This window comes from Lepidochelys olivacea (assembly GCF_965140295.1).
Source record: "Lepidochelys olivacea isolate rLepOli2 genome assembly, chromosome: 10".
NCBI lineage: Eukaryota > Metazoa > Chordata > Testudines > Cheloniidae > Lepidochelys > Lepidochelys olivacea.
The window spans coordinates 50,171,970-50,195,678 of NC_140420.1; the positions used below are offsets into that span (position 1 = coordinate 50,171,970).

At 37.3% G+C, this 23,709-nt stretch overlaps 1 protein-coding gene across 4 annotated transcripts in view; it reads left to right on the plus strand.

The window, feature by feature from the left end:
• SCAPER (S-phase cyclin A associated protein in the ER) overlaps positions 1-23,709 on the plus strand; it is a 348,781-nt gene that overhangs the window by 158,166 nt on the left and 166,906 nt on the right. For all 4 annotated transcript variants that reach the window (XM_084641327.1, XM_084641328.1, XM_084641329.1 and 1 more), the window contains one exon: positions 19,773-19,909. In XM_084641327.1, the coding sequence (XP_084497453.1) occupies positions 19,773-19,909 (137 nt within the window). The remainder of the gene's footprint in view (positions 1-19,772; positions 19,910-23,709) is intronic.

The following is a 23,709-nucleotide window of genomic DNA, read 5'->3' on the forward strand; positions in this document are numbered from 1 at the left end:
CATGCACTTCATCAACAAGCAGGGTGGTGCATGCACATTCCAGTTATGTCAGGAGGCCATTGAGCTCTGCAAATAGTGCCAGCTGCATGCAGTAAACTCAGCAGCCCTGCATCTTCTGGAGATCAGCAACAGTGTTGAAGACTTGTATATCCAACCATGAGTTGTCATTACTGGACTCTATATTGTACCCCATCTTTCAGATATGAGGACCCTGACTATAGTAGACCTATTTGCATTGTCAGAGAATACAAAGCGCAAGATGTTCTGCTCCAGGGAAGGCATGACTGCTGGATCCCTCCCAAATGCATTCCTTCCCCAACAGTCCAGGTGTCTCTTCTGTGCATTCCTCCCCTCCCTGGTTCCTCTGATCCCCAGGACAATAGCAAAAATCAGACAGTACAGAGCCACAGTGAGCTTTATGGCCCCATTCTGACCAACACAGTTTTGGGGTTTGAATCTTCTTAAATTATCCAATCAATTTTGCATCCACCTCTCCATCTGTCAAGACATAGTGTCTCGGAATCGGGGCCATATATTGCATCCTGACCCCCGATCATTGCACTTGCTGGCTGGATCAGCAGCAGCAACAGACAGTGCTCCAAACATGTTCAAGAAATTCTTGCTTAAAGCAGAAAAGCCTTTCCCAGAAAACCTATGTCATGAAATGGAAAAGATTTTCCATATGGGCATCCGGGAATAATATGGACTAGGTCAAGGCTCCAATACCAAAGGCTGTAAACTACATACTATTTCTGAGGCAAGAATACCATGCATTTAACTGCCTGAAGGTCAAGGGGATAAAAGCTGCAATTTCTGCATACCATGCAGTGGTTCAGTCACAATCAGTCTTCACACCCCACAGTGGCAAGAATTCACAAGGGACTTATGCATTTTTGCCACCCAGTTAGAGACCTGGGATCTCAACATAGTCCTCTTATGGTTCATGGAACCCCCATTCAAACCTCTTTCAGAATGCTCCTCATATCATCTCACTGTCAAGATGGCCTTCCTAATAGCCATTACATTGTCCCAAAGAATCAGCAAGATCCAAGCCATCATGGCTGGACTGCTGTATATGACTTTCGGTGGAGACAAAGTGATAATGAAACCACATCCTAAACTCATTCTAAAGGTAGTATTGGAATTCCATTTGAACCAATCAGTCGTCTTGTCGGTCGTCATTCCAAAACCAAACTCCTCTTTGAAGAAAAAAAGAAACTCCGTTCTCTAGATGTTTCCAAGACCCTGCTGTACTACCTGAACAAGACAAAACTTCTCAGATTCTCTCCCTACCTCTTTATACCCATCTCAGGTTAGTCTAAAGGTCTGACAGTTTCTTCTCGCGGATTGTTAGAGTGGATTATTCACTGTAGCTCCGCCTGTTGCCAGTTTTCTTTGCTGATTTTTCTACAAACATCAGGGTATACTCCATAAGTGCTCAGACAGCACCTTTGGCCTGCTTCAGAAATGTACTAGTTGCCGGGATTTGTAAGGCAGCCACTTGTGAAGCATTATGTGCTAGATATTTTGGCCAGAGCAGGTGGTGGTTTCAGAAAGGCTGAGCTCTAGTCACTATTCTACTGATATGGCTGCGACTCCTCTCCCTTCTCCACGGGAGGGTATTGCTTGTCATTCACCTAGACTGGGATCCATACTGACACATACTCAAAGAAGAAAATACAGTTACTTTCCTTACAGTAACTGTGGTCTTCAAGCTATTGTAGTCAATATGGATCCCACAACTCACCCTCTTTTGGCACTATTGGAGTTCCCAGCTGCCACGGGCTTCGAAGGGCAAGGGGACTGAGGGAGGGCCACCCTAAGTTTTATATCCTTGTATGGGAGGATGAGGAGAAACAGGTGCAGCCCTGCCAGACGCTGCTAACTGAAAAAAAAAATGGTATTGTGTACATGGGGTGCAGGCGTGCACTGACTTCAGTATCTTGAGGAACCACAGTCTTAGGTTGGTAAATGTATTTTGAAAGAATAAAGAATTACATTTTTAAAATTGAAATTAAAATTCTCCAACATCCCAAATCAGCAGTACAGACACATGACTTTCTACCAGCTCATGGGGACAGGTAACAGATTTCAACCCCCTCTAAAGGGAACTGATGTGCTTGAGTACACCAGTTTAAGTTCTTATCTCTAGCAGATGGAGATGTCCAACTAGTTGAGTTTCAGATTTTATTTTGGTTTTTATTAAATGGCTTCAAATCCTTGTTGCTGTCAGAGGGTTAGTTAGCCATGTGCTCTCTGAGGGGTTTGTATTATTTCTCTCCCATTGCTTCATTCTGAAGCATTCTGTGGAAGTAAGCTGTGTATCTCAGAATCCCTATATAGGCAGGAATTAGACTGTGAGCAAATGACAAGCCATCCTGGATCCTCTGTTTTGGCTTTCCTCAGTCTTGGAGGCCAGAACTTTGGCTCAGGGTTTATTTGGTTTTTTTTGTTTGGTTCAGTTTTGGGGGGAAGTAAGGAAGGGTATTTCAGAGACTTGCTTTATTTTGATAAACGAATTAGGCAAAGCATGTGTCGTCCATTGTTGTTTGTGTCTCTGATAGCTCAGTCCGTTAGCTTTTTCAACACAAGAGATCTTTGGCTTCTTCAGTCCAACTGTGAATACACCTGTTCTGCAAGAAGCTGTCCTGCCTTATTGGTTAATTATAAACTTTGCTCTGGGATCCAGTTTGCATAGTGTTTCTCAGTACTTTATACATCAATTTTAATCTTTTTGTACTTTGAGCAGCAACTGGCAAATTGTACCATAAAAGTAAGATTGTTTATTGGATGTGTCTTTAACTGTGATAGATCAGTGCTAGCAGCCCAGCCTGTGGTTGGCTTGGATCTGCTTAAATGTTCCCTGAGTCATCAACAATAGTGGAACTGCTGATGCTAGCAGGGCCAGCTGTACTCTCATTTCCCCTTTCCATCCCACTTGTCCCTGCACCTAGGTAATGCTGTCAGTGCCCTCCTCCCCAGTGTCTCTTTAGTCTCATGCCAGTTCTCAGATTGCATTAGTGGTCTTGAGGATGGGCATATTCACATCCAACAAACTGATTTCTAATTCTCATGGAAGGCACACCTCTACATACTCCTACTTCCTTTCTGATCTCAGGGAATATGGGGAGAGATGTACCTTCCTGGGTGCATAACTGACTGGAAAACCATTCCCAGAGAGTACTTATCAGTTGTTCACAGTCATGCTGGAAGGGTATAATGAGCGGGGTCCCACAGGGATCTGTTCTGGGTCCAGTTCTGTTCAATATCTTCATCAATGATTTAGATAATGGCACAGAGAGTACACTTATAAGGTTTGTGGACGATACCAAGCTGGGAGGGGTTGCAAGTGCTTTGGAGCATAGGATCAAAATTCAGAATGATCTGGACAAACTGGAGAAATGATCTGAAGTAAATAGGATGAAATTCAATAAGGACAAATGCAAAGTACTCCACTTAGGAAGGAATAATCAGTTACACACATACAAAATGGAAAATGACTGCCTAGAAAGGAGTACTGCAGAAAGGGATCTGGGGAGTCATATTGGACCACAAGCTAAATATGAGTCAACAGTGTAACACTGTTGCAAAAATAGCAAACATCATTCTGAGATGTACTAGCAGGAGTGTTCTAAGCAAGACACAAGAAGTAATTCTTCTGCTATACAGCGTGCACTGATTAGGCCTCAACTGAAGTATTGTGTCCAGTTCTGGGCACCATATTTCAGAAAACATGTGGACAAATTGGAGAAAGTCCAGAGAAGAGCAACAAAAATGATTAAAGGGCTAGAAAACATGACCTATGCGGGAAGATTGAAAAAATTGGGTTTGTTTAGTGTGGAAAAGAGAAGATTGAGGACTTGTCTACAGTACTGCGTGGGGTCAATCTAAGATACGCCACTCAGCTAGGTGAATAGTGTAGCTGAAGTCGACGTACTTAGATCTACTTACCGCAGTGACCTCACTGCGGTAAGTTGACAGCTGACGCTCTACCGTCGACTCGGCTTGTGCTCCTCATTCTGGTGGAGTACCAGAGTCGACGGGAGACCTCTCAGTGGTCGATTTATATTAGACGTGATAAATTGACCCCCCCCCCCGCACCCCCTGCATCGATTGCTGCCAGCCGATCCGGTGGGTAGTGTAGACAAGCCCTGAGAGGGGACATAACAGTTTTCAAGTACATGAAAGGTTGTTAGAAGGAGGAAGGAGAAAATTTGTTCTTCTTAACCACTGAGGATAGGACAAAAAGCAGTGGGTTTAAATTGCAGCAAGGGAGGTTTATGTTGGTCATCAGGAAAAACTTCCTAACTGTCAGGGTGGTTAAGGACTGGAATAAATTGCCTAAGGAGGTTGTGGAATCTCCATCACTGGAGATTTTTAAGAACAGGTTAGACAAACACCTGTCAAGGATGGTCTAGATAATACTTAGTCCTGCCATGAGTGTAGGGGACTGTACTAGACGACCTCTTGAGGTCCCTTCCAGTCCTATGATTCATTGATTTATAGGCCATTCCTTCACACATAGGAGATTTCCATATTTCTTATAAATCAGTTATGTAAAATAGCTTATTTGTTTTGAATCTCCTCCGGATTCTCAAGTATATTCTAGTTTGTGGCATTAAGATACAGTATTTGATTGCAGTTCTACTTTACGGTCCAGTTTTAATAAACTTTAATGTTTCAAGCCATCAGTGATTATAACGTTGCAGATTAGATTTTGCGTTTGAAATAAGTCTTGGTCCCTTTCAGCATGGATGTGCAATGTTAAATATGATGCTAGGTTATGTGAAAAAATAAGGAATACTGAGAAGTTTTATTTAAATATGTAATAAAATCAAGAACAAATGTTCTTGTGATAGTATGATTTAAAAGTATACTTTAAAGACCCCTTTAAAATTTGGCAAATATATGCTCTAAGTGATTATACACAAGTTAGGGACTGTTCCTCCTGACATGGGTAATAAATATGGAAAACTTTTTTATTTTCTGGAATTACAGTTTATTTTGAAACAGGTAAAGGTACTATATATTTTAATCCAAAGTACAGATGTGAACTTCAGAATTGGTACTGATTTTCTGAAATGTACATTTATACTTTGTAACAGTTTTTAAAACCAATTTTCTGATGATTGGTTATAATATAGATGAAGAATTACAGACAGTGCCATGATTGTGTTCTAGGGTAATAAATATTATTTCTTGCTTATCTTTCTAGTTTGGTTAGCTATAACATTGAGCCAAGACATAGCATAAAAACCACAATTTGAAAGCCTTAGAGATAGGGTTCAGATGAGCATCCAAAGTCAGATACTTCGCCAAATCTCCTGTATCTGCAGAATTGGAGTAGAAATCTTGTAAGAATGCCTTTTTATTTCCAAACTTTCTGGTTCAAGTTAGGCTGGAAGTAACACACTGGCACTTCAGCTTCTGATCGTAGCCTGAATCCCGAGGGGAATGAAAATGAAAAATAATGGGAGAAAAAAAATTAAACTTTTTCAATTTCCAAAAAAGGGTCAGTTTGGCTTGGGTTTTGGGTGAAGATCCAGTAGTGGGAGCAATGTCAATTTATCTGAACTGGCTAACTCATGCATAATGGAAATAAGCTAACTATGCAGTATATTACATTAGATGGAAAATGTACTATATGTCAGAAAGGTCAAACATACATATTGGTCAAACATATATATTCAGGGCCAGATTGTGGCATTTGACAGCCCTCTTTGGTGCTAGTGCATAATGTATAATCCAGAGATCCTGGTGCACAGGAGAAGTATGCCCTTTGTGTCATACATTGGGAGAATGCTCTGCAGGCACTGCCCACCCTCCAGGCCCAGCCAATTTGTGTGGCTGGGGGGGCCCCATAGCCCACTTCTTCCCTGGCTTTATTTTCATTTTTAGGAGGCAGTTTGTGCACCAAGAGTGTTAGGGAGCAGTCTCTGTGGTTAGGAATATAAGAAATTCAATTGTTGCTGCCTTTCTGCAGCAGATGCAAGACTCTTAATACTTCTCCCTTTCTGCCTTGCTCACCTTGAGAATCTCCAGATACAATATGACCCTAAGGATAAATCCTTAAATAAGTCTTGTCCCATGAAACATTCCATAAAAGAATAACACTCTTCTAATTTTTGTTTTGATTCTTTTAGAGTAAAAGGCCTTTGGGCCAGAAACTCTCCTGTTTGTTTAGTACATTTTACTTATTGACAATTCTGTTTGAATATACATTGCTATATAAGTAATAGTCCTACCATAAATATTTTTCAAGTTAGTTATTTGCTGGCTCAATCCTCTATCATGACTTTACCAAGTGATTTTAAAATGTCTTTGTTTAAAAGTACATGCATTAATGTGTGTCGCTTTGTCCTTTTCCATAAGGCCCAAACATAAACATGGCCCAACTTTTATGAAATGTGGTATCCTGTGTTTTAGGCACTTTATATGTGTTTCTGTATTTATTTTTGTCCTTCTGTATCAACAATTCATGAATCATTTTATATATTTTTGTTGCAATATAATGTTTTAAATTGCAGTTCTTCAGAATTTGTCACACGGCTATGTAAATAGAGTTTACACACCATAAGCCAAATTTAGGAGTGGCGTACGGTGGCATAAACCATTGCAGAAAGGTGTGGCTGCTGTTCCTGTGTGGGTGCACATGCCTAAATGCATACTTGGAGACCTAGGAAGTACTGAAGTGCTACCTGAACAGGAGGCATAGACTGGACAGTCAAAAGTTGTTTTTTTCATACAGTGAGTCTGTGGAGAAGCTCATATCAGTGGAATTCCTTCAGGGTGCTGGTGCAAACTACAGCTTTAATTTTTCTGCCATCCTTGGCCATAGAAACCTCAACAGAAGGTGGAGGTGGGAAACCTCTGCCTCTTAGAGGATTATTTCTTCTGAAATATAGTCAGCTTAGCTTGTGTTACACCTCCCACTGCCTAGCTGCACTGAATTTGTCCCTAAACATACCTGTAGAAAGGGGATCTATAATTTGTTATTGTGCCCATCACTTCTTTTTTTAGATCTGCATGCTAATTCTCACCATCTCTTCGTTCGTGTTTGGCAGTCAAATATTAGAAAAGCCGAAAGTGAGAATATCAGACTTTTGTCCTCAGTAATGCAACACTGAAAGGGTATATATTAATGAAAAAGAAAGACATGCATCCTAAGAAAATTTTGATAAAATATATGTTGAGGATGTTGGCATGTCTTGATTCTTCAGCATAGAAATAAGATGAAGTGCTAGTTATGTAAATTACTCCGATTTCCTCTACTACTATTTCTAATAATTTTAAGTGCATTTGCTATTTTTGTTGATTTCCTGACACTTTTCTAATTCAGAAGATAAATACTATATGTGCTGTAGTTCGATATATTTTAAAAATTTATTTAAATACTTAAAATATCGTTAAAACACTGACTTTCACAGTGAGATTTTTAAATAACATTTAAAGATTTTATTTATTAATATGGGGGAGAGGTAGAAAGAATTGTCTGCTTGTTAAAGGCCCAGCACTACTTACATATTCAAATTCTAGTTCATATAAGGTGCATTTAGATCAGCAAAATTGGACACACAAATCACAACGTAATGTGGCTTTTCAGTGTTGCGTACAACTGTCATTTGCTACTTTGCCTGTTCCAGATGCTCTTTCTTTATCAGTAGTCCCTGCCTTGGCAGCTTTTGCAGGATCCCTTTTCTGGTCAGCTTTAGTTACTGTTAGGACCATGTACATCATGGAGGTAAAGGAGTCTTCTCCAGCTAGTGGAAGATCAGATAGAAGATGCACCCTTTGGGCGGGTTCATCTGTGAAGTCTTCAGTGCCCTCTATTTATTTCCTTGGCACACCAATAGACTCCTCTTAGGAGCCTCAAGTATTAATCCTGTAATGCCTGTCAGGCCAGAAGGCCTACTCCAGATGCAACTTATTCCATGTGCTATTCAACAACACCAAGCTATTCATGGAAGCCCTACTCAGCCATCAGGAGATGACATTTTATTATCTCTTACTGCTCTTGGTACTGCCACAGCTCAGAACAGTTCTGGTTGTTTAAATTCATGTGAAAATATTATACTTGTATTAATCCTGACTTTGCTTTACCATATCAGTTCAACTTTGACACTTTGTTTTCCTGATGTTGCTTTAAATAGCAATGTTATTTATTAACGTTGTCTTTTTTTCAAAAGCTAGATTGATTGATTATAAATAGAATTATTTCTAATACACAATATAATAATTGAACTTTCACTTCAGTTGACTTGGTCGACACTTAAGAATATAATAATCTTCCTATGCATATGCATAATTCTCTTCAACGCCAATAGGAGACATCAATGAATATCAAAGGTGAATCTACTGTGTATTATGTGTGGACAGTCTTTATTCAGTTTTCAGGTTGATGGGATTTTTTTTGGTTTGGGAGATTTTTTTTGTGGGGGTGATGGGGTTATTGTACCAAATAGTCTCTCAGGAGTAATGGAACGCCATTATGACACAAAATACATTTAACAGCCTACTGTAGGTCAACACCCAGTATTAATCAGCAGTTTTTCTAGATAGTGGCCATTGCCAGTTGTCAGTAAATGCCTGGGTTGCTATCATGTATTGTATGAAGTGACTGTTACTTGGAAAGTTTATTCTCCAGCTGCTGTATTTCACATGAACGAACAAGGGTCAGAATCTGGGTTATGATATGGTTTAATTCATCTGAACTGCATCCTACTTGAATATATAATGTCTCCACATTTTGTAGTACTTACTTCATTTTTTTATAGAGAAGTTTTGTAATTGTATATTATTTGGATTCTAACAGAATCATGTGATTGCATCAAATAATATTAGTAATACCGTAATAACTGTAATATAACTTTTCATATATGAAATAAAAAGTGGGGGAGGGGGGATTGTGTGGAGAAGAATACCTGCCTATGAGAAGTGCCTGATCAGCTGAAAGCCTGATAGCTACTAGATCTGAAATTCACTGGATAGTTGTTCAGTTTCATGCAGCACTTTAGCATCAGAGAAGGCGATATCCAGCAGGAATGTGATTTCTTGGGTGACCTTAACCTCTTCTGGTTTTAGCAGTAATGGTTTTGTCAGCTCAGTTTCTCATGCAGTTTGTGGACAAGGCACATCTGCTGCATTTTGGAAAGTTACAAAACTGCCAATGATTGAAAGTCTGAACAGCGGGGAGGGAATTTCTCTGTGGATCAGTTGGTCTGTCTTACTTATTTATGTCTAATTCTTCTAGTCTATGATTTTTTATTGCAATCCTAGTAGAATTCTTTCAGTTTAAGGCATGAGGTCCTGAAATTGCAGCATTTAAAAACATTCTAAAGCTTACACTGCAGGATGATGCAATTTTTAAAATATTTTTTTTACACTTTTGCACATTACAAAGAGAACATGTTGTGGGTCTCTGTTCATGACTCGAGTCATCCTGATAATTTATTAATCCAGTGGGCATTAAAACATCATTATGCTTATTATATAAGGCCCCAATCCATCATTACATTGATTTTATATTTGTTTTATAATTTATGTATTTATTGTAATTATTGGTTGCTTTTCCTCTCTGTCATCCCTTCACCTGTAAATTATGTCAGTTTCGTCTGAAACACTGGGCCAAATGCAGGGGTAGATTACACATTGGTAAGTGGCTGTCAATCTAACAGTCAAAGCTGTTGTAACGTACACCTTGAGGGGTCTGGAAAAAAAAGTTACACCAATTTAGTCTCCATTTAGATGTATATAGATTTCTTTATCATCACCTTGTCCCTTATGCTTTTATTTTCTTCCTTCCTTCCTTCGGAAGGGTGGGACAAAGGGGTTAGGGGTGATGATGGTTTTTGGATCCTTATGTGAAGTTAGTGCCTACCTTTGTAGGTATTGTCTGCCATAGGGAATTTTGCAAAACAAATCCCCCAATGGAGCCCTAGTGTAAACAAACGTTCAGTGGCTTCCAAAGCTTTTGATGAATCAGTGTTAATATTAGTGGAAAATTCTGTGCAAAAATCCCTTTTGTAGACACCTCTTCAGTTACCTTCAAAATCTAAAAAAGAAAAGGAGTACTTGTGGCACCTTAGAGACTAACCAATTTATTTGTTATTTATTTATTTATTAGTCTCTAAGGTGTGCCACAAGTACTCCTTTTCTTTTTGCGAATACAGACTAACGCGGCTGTTACTCTGAAACCCTTCAAAATCTAAGAGGGAACATAACTTGTACTCACAGCTATAAAAAAAAAAACACAAAGAAAATTAACTGAAAAGAATACCACAATAAAATTGAATAGATAAATCTAAACCTTGCAACTTAAGACCTAGATAATAAAACATGAAAATACAATACCTCAAATACAATTACAAAATTGCTAAATGTGTAAATTGCAAAATTATGTAAGTGCATACCCAAAAAGAAAAAATACCAAACTTACTAATATTTTTAAAATTTGTTTAAATGAAAAAGGTAGTCGGGTGTGTGTGTGTGTTTGTTTTTTCAAAAAAAATCAGATCTAACGTTTTAAAACAATCTTCTTATCCCATAATAAGACCAGTCCTCAACCTCTCACTCAAGCTATTCCACTTGCGCAACCCATCAATTTTATTGAGCATTGCCAAAGTAAGGAAGTCAGGATCAAGCCCAGAGATTTTATAACAGATTATTTTTAAAAAACAGTATGTAATTTTACTATAATCTCTTGATTTTCCTCTTGTGAAAATCTGTGATTTTTGTGATCTGTTTGTTTGTGATTAATTTCCAAAATGGCCAGAGGACTGAAAGTGAGGGAAACTTTCATCATTTCCTTCTTATGAAGAATTCAGTCATAATAAGTATGCTGAAGCCTTTCTGTTTATTCCCAGGGTGTGGACATCAAAACTATTATGTAATGTGATCTTGAAGAGCACTGAGAGTAGTGGCATACAAATGAAAACACTTTGCGATACAGTATACCTTACATTTTTTTAAAATCATCTGTTCTTACCATAACTTTGGTAAAATTGTATAAAAGTCCTTAGAAAGAAACAGGAGTGTTTCTAGTCTATTGAGTTGTTGAACAGACACTAACAAAAGAATATTGAGTAAAAAAGTGTATTGGCCAGATTTAAAGTAAAACAGAGTTGATTGATTTCAATAGGAATACTTGCAGAATAAGATACTAAGTGTGTGAAAGGAAGGCAGAACCTGACCATAATGTTTGTGGAATGTTTCAGTCTTTTGTTCGGGGTGGGAAATGGTAATTATTTTTACTTATTTATAGCCCTTGTTTCCAGATCGCATTGGTACTTTTGAGAATGCGTGCAGATAGAATTCACATCAGTGACATTAAAATTATAAAACAGGTAGCAACATCAAATTTTAAGTAGATGTGAACACCAATCTTAATAGCATAAGATTTCATTTGAAAATATTTTTAACATAATCACAGAATTTATACTGGCTTGATTCTGCAAAGGGCTGGAGATTTATTGATTCACCAGGATCTTGGGGCACTCATCATCTCTCCGTTGCAGAATCCGCCCTGTAGTCCTTTATACCCTTGTATTGCTGTAGAAAACATATATTAATCCTCACAACGCCCATGTAAGATAGGTAGGTAAGTAAGTATATCTCTTATTACATCTAACATTTACTTAAAGAAGTGTTTTTGGCAAGAAGTAAATAAAATTCCAAACAATTACCATGTATTGTCTTGATTAGAGATCAAACTGTGGGACTCCATAATGTAAATATTGATTGCTAAAGTAAAAACTTTAAGATTAGTCCAATTTACTTGTTAAGTACAGTACTGTGTAGGGCCCAATCTTTCAAACACACACACACACACGCTGATAAGCATAGGTGTTTGAAAGATTGGGCCCTATGCAGTACTTAGCAAGTAAATTGGGGAGGGGGCGGGTGTATATATATCTCTCTATCATCCCGTTGACTTCAGTGGAATACTCATACAACTAAAGTTACATGCCTAATTGTTTTCAGGATTGCAGACTTAATATGATTTAGTGTGGTTATGTGGACTTTAAAATTACATTGTTTCATACAAATATTACAAGTTTGGCAGGACCTTAGAGGAAATATTCTTATTCTGTTCTGAAGCATGATATAACTGCTGCTGGGTCACAGAGTATTGTTATTCAATACTATCTGAGCTATTAGTTGTACTTGTTTCACACCTGAAAGGTGCTAAATCTGCCTAATGCAATAATCCTACACTTTGATCTGTACCTTCAAGAAGTGACAGTTATTTGTGACACAAGCTGTTATTACTCTAGTTTTATTTTAATCAGCTGTAAGGATGAAGTTTGATATTAATCCAAACTGCCACAATTGAAAGTTGAGAACTCTGAGAAACATACTCTGCTAAGGTGCTTGAGTTCATTTGTACAGCATGTTTTGTAGCCATCCCATGTTGTGCTATTGACAGCTGAGACCTTTTTTGGCCCTCACAAGATGATAAATGAATAAGCTTGTTGAACTCTGTAGTTCTCTTTGAGTCATCTATTAAGCTATAGATTAGATCAGGAAAGAGACATTAGACCCTGCAAAGGCGATACAAGGCTTTGTCTCATTCATCATTCCCACCTATCAGAAATCTGTGTTTGTAATTGTCATTGAGTGGCATGGGGACAGGTGGTTTACTCTCATTTTATATCTGAATGAAGATTGCCTGATCTTTTATTTTATTTGCTGTCTGTTTCAAAATAGAGAATTAGCTTCATTTTGCTCCTACTGTCACTTTAATGGGTACAAGTAAATTGATTGTAGGTCTGATAAACACACGAATCAGTTCCACACCTGTAGAGTCATAAGTTAGAAAAGTTTAATCTTTCAAATAATTTTTAAAACCTCATGAATAACAGAAGATATAATTGTCTTGCCACTGTGACTTGTATGAGATGGCGTAATTAGAAGAAATTATGATAGTAAAATATATTAATTAACAGTTTTAAAAGTTGAGATATCCTACTAAAATTGTTATAATTCTCATTGTTGTTTATTTTATTAATCAAACACCCAAGAATGTGCCAGGCACTGGATGTCTCCATGTCTAATGTGGCAAAACAGCAATATACCAAGTAAGATCCTTAGTTTTCTTAAAATGAAAAAAATTGACATCAGCAAGCCATGGGGCCATAGAGACGCATTGATGAGACTTGTGGCCACAGAGTTGGTTCAACACTGATGGCAGGCTTCTCCCTGTATATGATGCTTATGCCTTCTGAACACTAGCAGAAGCTGAAGGATCTTAAGTCACCTTTCCTTTCACCACAACAGTCAGGAACTGACTAGAAGGGCAGTGGGTGTGAGAGTTTGATACACAGCACTGGAGACTGACTCCTGCTCCACCCTTCTATTGCTTCCCTTCAAGACCAAGTCATCAGGAGTTTGAGGAGTTTTGCCACTCTTGTGCTAGGGAACTGAGACTCAAGAGGGCAAATCCTATCGAAACATCCTCAGGGAAGCAGAGTTGCAGGCCACTGGTTTTTCCCTTTTCAGGGATGTTTACAGGGGTATAGCTAAAATTAATAGGGTGAAATTTAGGAAAAGAATATTCAAGCTTGAAAATCAGGGGAAACATCCAAATAATGAGACCTGTTAGTGAGTGGAATATTATACTGTAGGGAAGTGACAGAAATCATATTGCTTGTATAATCAAGAATGACAAAGCACTGAAAAATATATATAACCCTAAATATATTAATTTTTCTTTTGTTAAATGTATGTACCATAATATACACAGGATGAGCAGTATGACCAGCTTAACATTGCATTACTTACCTTTTAGAATTTCCTGAGATTGGTGTGCTTGATTTCTTACTCATAATATTGGTTTAATATTCACTTTGCATACATATGATTTAAGATAGAAACTTCAAGCCTTATTTTGATTTTGCTAGGCTAGATTGTACTGTAATGTTTTACAAAAATTAAACAGCCTTTTTCCAGGAAATGTCACAAAGATTTATTTAGTTTTTAACAGGCATACATTTTTCCTGAACAAGTAAGAGAAAATATGATCCGTTGTTTTCTGGAAAATACTATCTGTATTGCTATAGAATTAGGCACAGAATGTTTTTTCCTCTAGTTGTTTTTATTTATTAGTTTCAATTTTATTTATTTTTATTTCAGTTTTTAATGACATTTTAAAAAAGGACAGGACATCTTCTGATTATGATTCTGATAATTTTCAAGGTTTAATAATAAGTAAGCAGTTTCTCATTTATTTTATCCTTCAAAATGTGTACAGTACCATACAAGAAGCAAAAAATAGAGAAGCCTTACTATATTAATAAATGTAATACAAATAATATAGAAACTGAAATTGATGCATCTAGTTAATTTCATCTTCCTCCTTGCCTTAGACTGATTAGCTCAAATTAAATTTTGCTTTAATCAGCTCAAGCAGGTACGATGCAATATGGGGATCTGAGATTTCTAGTAGTTGCAATAAAAATACTTTTGAGTGACTTCTGGAGTGTATGAATATATATTTTAATCACATTTTGAAGCAGAAGTAGATCTAGAATTATACAAATAATTGGGTCACATGTTACTGATAATATAATTTGTTTTTACTTTTTTCTTTTTAAAAAATAACCTAGGAAATTACATTAAAAATTACATTAAAGAGTTATCATTTTGGTTGCAAAAGCCAAATTTTTGAAAGTTAGGAAATGATAGTTTATGATTGTCTTTGCAACCTTAATTCAGCCCCCTTGTGCATCTGTATTATGATGCATGCTTTAATTTACATGATCAAATACTATTTTTTTCTACAAGACCTTATTAAATACAGAAGATAAATGCAGAATTCCTCATAACTTAAGCTAAACCAGTTTAAGGCACTCGTCAACTGAAATAAGAGTGACCAGTCAGGGGCGTTGCACTGATTTAAGTAAATCAGTTTTTAAACCAATTTCGTTAAATCAGTACAGTTTTCTCATGTTGACAAGCCCAAAGACATTCTGGAAGAATCAAAAGAAGGTATTATCTCAGATGATGTTATTCAGCAATGGAAATTTAAATTAAGGTCATATTTATAAATGGCAGAGGATCTGTGTGATGGGGTTTCCTTCTTAATGTATGAAAATCCAGTTTGAATTGTTACTGATTTCCACATGTCCTTTTGAAGGTGGCAAATCTTGTGTATATGCACACACTATGGTTTTCAAAGAAAGCTATTGGTGCTTGTAGTGGGGTGGTCACCCTGCTCCTGCCCTGAAGGGGTTAAAACAGCTCTGGGAGAGGACTTCCCTGGGCAGCCAATAGTAAAAGCAGCCCTGAAGAGGGCTGTGGCTGGAAATAAGGGGACTGAGAATAGCTGGGGGAAGCTGATTGTGTAGCTCAGTCGGGGCCCAGCTAGCCCTTATAAGAGAGCTGTGGGCCAGAAGCAAAGGAGTCTCACTCTAGCCCTGGAGTGGGAAGGGCTAGCTGCCTGGGAGTAAACTACCTGAGCTGGAGCAGTCCTGGGGAATAGGGCAAGGGAGCTGGAGAGCTCCAGCTTGGTAAACCCCCAGGCTGCAGGCCTTAATGAAGGCCTATGAAAAGGTACTGGGGCTGTAGAGGGGCGGCCTGAGGATAGGCAAAGGCAGCAGGTCCTAACCCCTTGCCAATGATGAGTGGCAATTGCAGACTGCAGTCTGCCCCAGTGAGTGGGGGCTAGATGATGACTGGCAGTAGCCACTGAGGCAAGGTCAGTTTAGAGGGTTGGGGATTCCCCTGGGAGGGGAGACCCAGAGCGTGGGGGTACTGCTGGGGCAGAACCCCGAGGTAAAGGGGCAGCAGGGTCCAGAAGGGACACGGGGGCCAGCGGCAGGTGAGACACTGGCCTGCAGAGGGTGCGCTGAAGGCTGGAAAGAGCTAATTCCCGGATGACCAGCAGGAGGCGCTGTGCTGGTGAGTTGTCACTTCACTACAGTGCTCAATGGACAATTCTTACAAAACTGGGAACATTTGCAATAGAACTGCTATGCTCAACCTATTATTCCCATTCCCTGGACCACGCTATTCATAAGATGTTCTGTACAGCAATTAAAATAACCTTCTGGATTGTGTGAATTACTTAAAATAAACATTTTGCTTTTTTTATTGTTAAAGCAAAATATGTGTTATGATATTTACTTTTCATGCATGACATTTGATAAAAACTGAGCTATCTCACAATGAGGCTGCTCTTAGGAGGAAAACTGTAGCTTACAGGGTGACTGGAGTTGTTTCACTGAAATGCACATTTGAGTATGAAAGACAAATAACATTCCTTTCAATAAATTATAACTCTGTAAATGGTGAATATTTTCTCACCATTTAAACAAAATTAACAAAGTTTAGAATAATTTGATAAAGTGTTGAGGTCTTAAACCTTAGCATGAATTATTTCATTTAATACAGTGAATTATGTTGGTAGGCCAGAGCTTTGATCTTATGTGGCCAGAAAAGTTAATTCAGAGAAGAAGAAGGTTGTCAGCTTTGATGAGATCATATCTGCATTGGTATCAGGTTTTTAAATTGTTGGACAAAATAATTACCCATTCCCTTGTTCCTGGAGAGACACACCCTTATCTTCCCCTCCATGCCAGAACTATTAATTCTCCAGTGGTTGGTTCAGTTACATTTCTGGATCCTTTTTGCTGCTGGAGGAAAGTATATGGGTTAGAACACAATGAAGATTTGAGCCCCATAAATGCAACTGGACTCAGAGGGAGATACAAAAACTCTAAAATGAACTAAACTAGATTTTCTGTACATAAAAAATGCCACAGTTGGGGGAAAGAAGGAAATACATCTTTTATCCATAGCCACCAATGATGTTGTGAAGTGTTGAATTAAACATGGGTTAACAGGAACTGTAGAAATGTTATGAATTATTTTTCAGATTGACATCTGTCCTGTGTACATGCAAATGGTAGTAAATGAGTATAAGGTACACTGTTACTCCCCTCCACCCACCACCCATACCTTGGCTCCACCTTTCAACATGCTAGTCAGTGCACTGAGGACATTTACTGTACCAGCTCTAATGCTGGCACAGCATATGTCTCTTCTGAAGCAGGGAGAACGGTGAGGCAGATGGTGACTCAGAATCTGCTTCAGGTCTGCTCCTGGAGCAGTGTAACTACGCACCACCCATAACTGGAGTTTGTGGCAAACCCATAATTGGCCGCTTTATATTTATAGGGTATGTTCTTGAGGTACTTTAAAGGCTGATTTTTTTTATTATATGTTAACCTTTTTGGAATAATTTTGCTCTCCCTCACAGCACCAAAAATTTTGGAGTTGGGATTAATTTTATTAAATGGTGTGTAGAAAACAGGTTTTTTTATTTTTCTAACTGGACTTGTTCTGATATGTATTTCACTTTCTATATTTGCAATTTTTTTTCAAACGTTTTAGGTATGTACATTTATAAGAAGTTTTAAAAGGCTTTCAGTAAAAAAAAAAAAAAAGTGAAAAATGCCACAAATTTAATTGAAAATATTAACTCAGTTGAATATGCAATCATGAAATATAATAAAACTTATTTTAATGTGGGACCATAAGAATTGAAATATCAAATCACACCAGTGGTCCATCTGACTCAGTATTCCCTCTGATGGTGGCCAATGCAAGATGCTTGCAAAGAAAGTTCAAGAAAAACCCTGCAAATAGAGAGAGCCCAATCCAAAGCCCATTGAAGTCAAAGGAAGGACTCCCATTTACTTCACTAGGTTTTGGATTAGAGCCTAATGGAATAACTTGCTCCTAAGGAAAATTTCTATGTAATCCCCATCAGTTAGTGATTGGCTTATGTCCTGAAGTGTTTATATTCCTTCCAAACTTTTTTCCTGAATATTTGATGTTTATACTCAAATATGATAAGATGTTTCCCAGCCAGTAATAGTTTACACATAAAAATACAAGTACGTCTTTAGGTTATATTAGAATTATACAGGAAGGATCTGTACGCATGATAGAGCAAGGGTGGTCTGGGGTTCAATAGTTAAGTTTCAGAGAGCATGATTGAGCATTGGGAAAACTTAGAAATCTAGGGAATAGGTTTTATTTGTTTTGTTAGAGAAAGATTAAGGAGTAGTTGGCCTGGGAGAAAAAATGCATATTGAGAGGGGCTATGAAGAGAATCAATTAAGCAAGAAGGGTGGGAGAAGGATCTGCTACTGACTGTGAACACACAAGTTGGGACAAAAAGAAATCAAGGATCAGGCAAATGAAGGAAAAAGATTGGAGAATAGAAAGAGATGAGGTTGGGGAGAAAGAAGAGATATCAAAAAGAAAATCTTCCATGGAAGACAACAAAAAGAGATTTTATAGTATACTCTGAAACGGACAGAAGGCTTGGGAAAATTTGCTGATGGGTTAATGTTTCTGGGAAAGGGTGAGGTGAGAAGAGACCCAATTTTTGACGTATCAAATTCAGAAAGAAAATGACCAAGGAAAGGTGACATTAAGAAGATAAGAAGGCCCGAGGCTGAATGACTCATGTTTTGAGGGTTAAATACATTAAGAGATAATTCATTCCTGCTGGAGAAGAGACAGCTGTACCCCACTGGCAGTGACCTGTGGAAGACAGTTAGCAGTGTTTGCACCACTGCGATCCCTGGGCAGCCTTAACTATCTGTGAACAATCCCACTTACAGAAACTGCATAAGGCATTCAGCACATTCTCTGATTGACCTGGACGTGCCCCATCCTGGCCAATCCTGATAAGTTTTGGACCTACACTGGCCAGGATCATAGACAGAGCAGGGGTTGCAGACACTTCTGTGCCATTGCTGCCCCATTCTAAGTAGATTTTCCAATACTACGGTCCCTGCCACCACAAGATATGCAGAGAACCCCAGTGATTATCCCACGGCTGAATCTGTTCCTAAATCTTCTGTCTGAACCTCAAAATGCACCTTAGGTATGTGGAAATGTTAATATCTTTTATTGGTTACAAAATTACCAATTATTTATTTTAGTGATATATTGACAGATATCCATAACAGATGCATTATGGCTGTTTTCGTAGTGGCTAAGATTTTGCTACGAGCAACATATTTTTATTGCTTTATTTTGTTTTTTGCTGCGTCTTTATTGGCTTTCCACCCAAAAATAAAATAATTAAATAACATTTTTGGTTAATTGAGAGTGGTATAACCAGTCTTCACTAGTTGCTATAAGAAATTTAAAACAAACTTCTTTTTCACTGGTTCATAGAAACATTCATGGATTAAATGTCCCATTACCATTATTAGTTAGCTAGAAAGAAAGAAATTCTGGTTTTGCCAAATATAGGCCCTGATCCTGTAAACATTGAAGCATGTGCTTAATTTTAAGTGTGTGAGGAGTCCTGTTGAAGATAATGTAATAATTACAACCAGGTAAGTCAGTGCTGTAAGTGTTTGCAGCATCAACATCATATATGGCTATGTATTTTTCTTGTCATTTAAATTAAGTACTGTGTGTTTTGATTGCTTTTAACTTATTTTCTTGAGCTAATGTTTACTTGTTCATTGAGTTTGATCTGACCAAAAGGTATGTCTGTGTGTCTTGGGTTTGTAATTATCAGGAAGTGTTTCCAGAAATATTCAGTCATATTACTGGTTTATAAAAGGACAGGTGGCATTGAAAAGATATAAACAAAAGTTTATACATAAACGTTTGTTTCTTCATTTTCTCAACCTTTTTAAAAATATTTATCTTTGATGTTCTTTTGATGCAGAATCTTATTTTTCTCACATGCTATAAAAATGAAATACCATTACTTTAAAATATTATTTCAATGTCTTATGCAGGAGCACCTGTCATTGAAGAAGTACATTGTTGATATTGTGATTGAAAGCTCTGTTCCAGCAGAACCTTTAAAAAATGGAGAGGAGAAGCAAAAAACAAAAAAGAAGGCAAAGAAGTTGAAGGCACGGATGAACTCCAGGTAATGCTAATATTGTTTTAGCTTTTCTCTAAACTTAATCTTTTGTCCTTTAACAGGAATGCTATGGAACACTGAAAAAAAGTGTAAAGTTATTTGCTTCAGAAATGTCTTGAAAATAACACTGATGAGCCTAATTTATAGCCACTTTCTCTGATTGAGAAAGAAAACTGAATATCGATCTGGAGCCCTTGCTTTCACCTGTTAAGAGCTTTTCTCATAATTGGATGCCAGTGCCCTGCCAAAACTGTAGTCTCTTCCAGAATACAATAGTATGTTTAAGTATGTGTAAACCATGCCTATTTTTCTTCTTAGCTATTGATTTTTAAATGAAGTATCAAAGAAAATCAATAGTAATCAACAAATAGAAGCCATCCTGCTGTAGTGTCAAATCCCATGGCTGGATTTAATCAATTTTGTTGCCTGTCACAACAAGAAAAAGTTAGAAATATCTTAAAATGGAAAGTGAGTTGTCAGACCTGTAGTTTGTCATTAGCCTAAAAAGTGACATCTGCAGATCAGAATGATGTGCAGGGCATCATTATATCATGAACTGTGGTGTCTGTCTTATAGCTGAAATGTCCCCAACTGAGGTTAGCACAACTTCAATAGAATATCATAATTTGGATTTCCTTTTTAAAACAAACTTTACATTTACCTTTTAAAAAAAATTCTAAGCATTCATTAACATATTTTTTCTTATTTTTAATTTTGCTAAGAAAGTTATTTGAATAGATTTGTTAAAACAATAGTTTAAATAAAATAATAGTTCATTAATATGGCTACGATGCAATAATGGTAACTGAAATCTTGCACAGATACACTTATTCTGTGTTTTACCATCTTGTTGCCTCAAGTTCTTTCCTTCCCCTTTTTCTTTTTTTGTCATTGGCATCTTATATATGATCACCAAATTAGAGTTTATTGTTTTACAAGATGAGTGTATTGAAAGTACAGTGTCTACTTTCCTTCAGAGTTTCTGATTGCTGGGGTAGGGAGTTGTTCATATTGCTGATTTACTGTACTCATGGAGTCCAATTGTATATTCCTTTCTCAAGTAAAAGTTCCAGTGAATTCACTGAAAAATTTGCCAAAGTCAGGAAAACAGGATCAAGCCAATTGTTTGTTGTTGGCATCAATAACTGAAATATTCTGTCAGTATATCTTGAATTCTAATGTGTCACATGAGTCAGCATATTTGAAAAATATTACCAGTATTTATAATTACATCACTAATAGTAATGTGGTATGATTTTACAGATTTCATTTAATAGGATACTGAAATATGCACTGAAAGCTTCAAAATCTAAAAAAATAGAAATATATGAAAAGCAAGATAATTAATATTTTTAGTTTCAAGGAGTAGCCGAATAATTTTCTGTTATTTTAGGTCATTGACCTCGAAAAGAAAAGATAATTGTGAATTTGTATTGAACATTTAACCATAAATTCTTAAATGTAGCCATAAGAGGCTCAGCAAAAATATAATATGTGGTTCAGTCCAATAGTAGAACAGAACAAAGATTGTCCCATAAAATTTAAAGCAAAAGCAAAGCCTTAGTAAAATACTTTGCTTATACTCCATTTGGCAAATTAATTTTAACTGTACAGATACTGCTTTACTTTTAGGCTTACCAGTTGGCACCTTAATAAGCCACTGTAATATTGGTAAACACTACCTGGATACTCTCATGAAATCTCATTATTGATGTGGGGGAGAAGGGTTTCCCATATTCAGAACACAAAAGTGGGCTTTATTAGACTAGATGATTAATGGAGGAGGAAGCAGGAGTCTCAGTGTTGTGAAATACTTTATGAAATGAGTTATGTGATGTCTACCACATTTTTGTCAAACAATAATCCAGTTCTAAGACCACCAAACAGTTGGGAGTCACTATTCAAAACCAGCTCAGAACTTATCTGAAATGTAGATTTGAAGGCCTTATTAACTAATTGGGGAGGGGGACTGGGTGGGAAATGAGGCGCATGGGACAGGAATAATTCATTTAGAATTTCCCAGGAAGTCTTAAGTTGAGTTATCTATGTACCTTATTTCATCATGGTCATGGGAAACTTCCCCTAGGTTTGTAAACTTGGCAATTATGAATGTATTTCAGTTGTTAGAAAATTATAAGATTTTAAATTTGAGATGAAGCTAGTAACTGCACTAAAATAGGTTTGTGTTGCTTTCATGAGATGCTAGATCTTAAATCAGAATATGAAAGCAACCAAGAGCAAAGGTGAATGAAAGGACAAATTGTGATCAATGGGTTATTAGTTCTGTGTAAAAGTTTTGTTGGTCTATTAATAATATTTATAACCCTAAGCCATTAAACTGGTGCTGTAATAACAGTTGATATATATCTAGGTAAATTATCCCAGTTTAATATGTATGTGATGCTATCAAAGGAATGCTTGTGTGTGTGCATGTCAGATTGATGGTCAGTGAAAACTAAATAATAAACTCTGACAATACACCTGAAGAAACTAATGAAAGAATCTGTTTTGTGGTTTCTCATTTACAATTTGTTTAAAACCTTCCTTTCACAAAAAATTGTTGTGGTGCATATTTTAAGTGAATAATTTTTGGTTTACTTTTCTGGGCCATACTCCAAGTTAGAATGCCTTTGTACTGGATAAGAGACAGGAAACAAAAAGTGAGAATAAATGGTCAGTTTTCATCATGGAAAAAGGTTAACAATGGGATGACTCAAGGTTCCTTATCAGGTCCAGTCATGTTTAATATATTTATTAATGATCTGGAAAGTGGGGGGGTGAATAACGAGGTAGAAAACCTTTCAGGTGGCACAAATGATATATCTACATTACAATAAAAAAACCCTGGCACTGAGTCTCAGAGCCCATGTCAATTGACTCAAGTTTCCAAGACTAAAAATTGCGGTGTAGATGCTTGGGCTGGAGCCCAGGCTCTGAGACCCTGCCCCTCACTGGGTTTCAGAGTCTGAGCCCAAACATTTACACTGCTATTTTTGCCCCTCAATATGAGTCCTGTGCACCCAAGTCAGTTGACCTGAGCCCTGAGACTCACTGCTGCAGGTCTTTTTTTTGTTGTGTAGACGTACCCTAAGTGCTTTAGGTTAGTCAAGTCCAGGGAAGACTGGGAAGAACTTCAGAGGAACTTAACTAAGCAAGGTGAATGGGCAAATGAAGTTCACAGTAGATAAATGCAAAGTAGTGATCATTGGAGGGAAAAAATGAACTATTCATATACCTTACAGAGTTCTAAATTAGCTGTGTCTACTCAACAAAGAGACGTGAGCATTACTGACAGTTCAATGAAGACCTCTGCTCATTGTGCAGATACAGTCAAAAAAGCAAAGAAAATGTTAAGATCTGAAAGGATTGTAATGGAGAATAATATGGCAAATATTACAATCATATCAATGATATGCCGTCATCTGGAACCTTGTGTGTTGCACTGGTGGTCACATTGCAAAAAAGAATATTACATAATTGGTGGGGTTTATGGGGGAAGCAGTTCAGAGTAGCGTGATGAGAATGATTGGGGCATGAAAAAGATGTTGTATGACGAGAAATGGAAAAGATTAGGATTATTTGCTTTACAAAGGAGATAAATAAGAGGGGACATGATAAAAGTATATAAAATGATTAATAGTATGAAGAAGGTAGATTGTGAATGTCTGTTCTCCCTGTCTCATAATACAAGAATAAGGGGACATTCAATAAAATGAAAAGATGGCAATTTGTAACTGATCAGAAGGAAATACTTTTCACTCAATATGGAATTAGAGTGTGAAACTCATTGCTACTGGCTACCATTG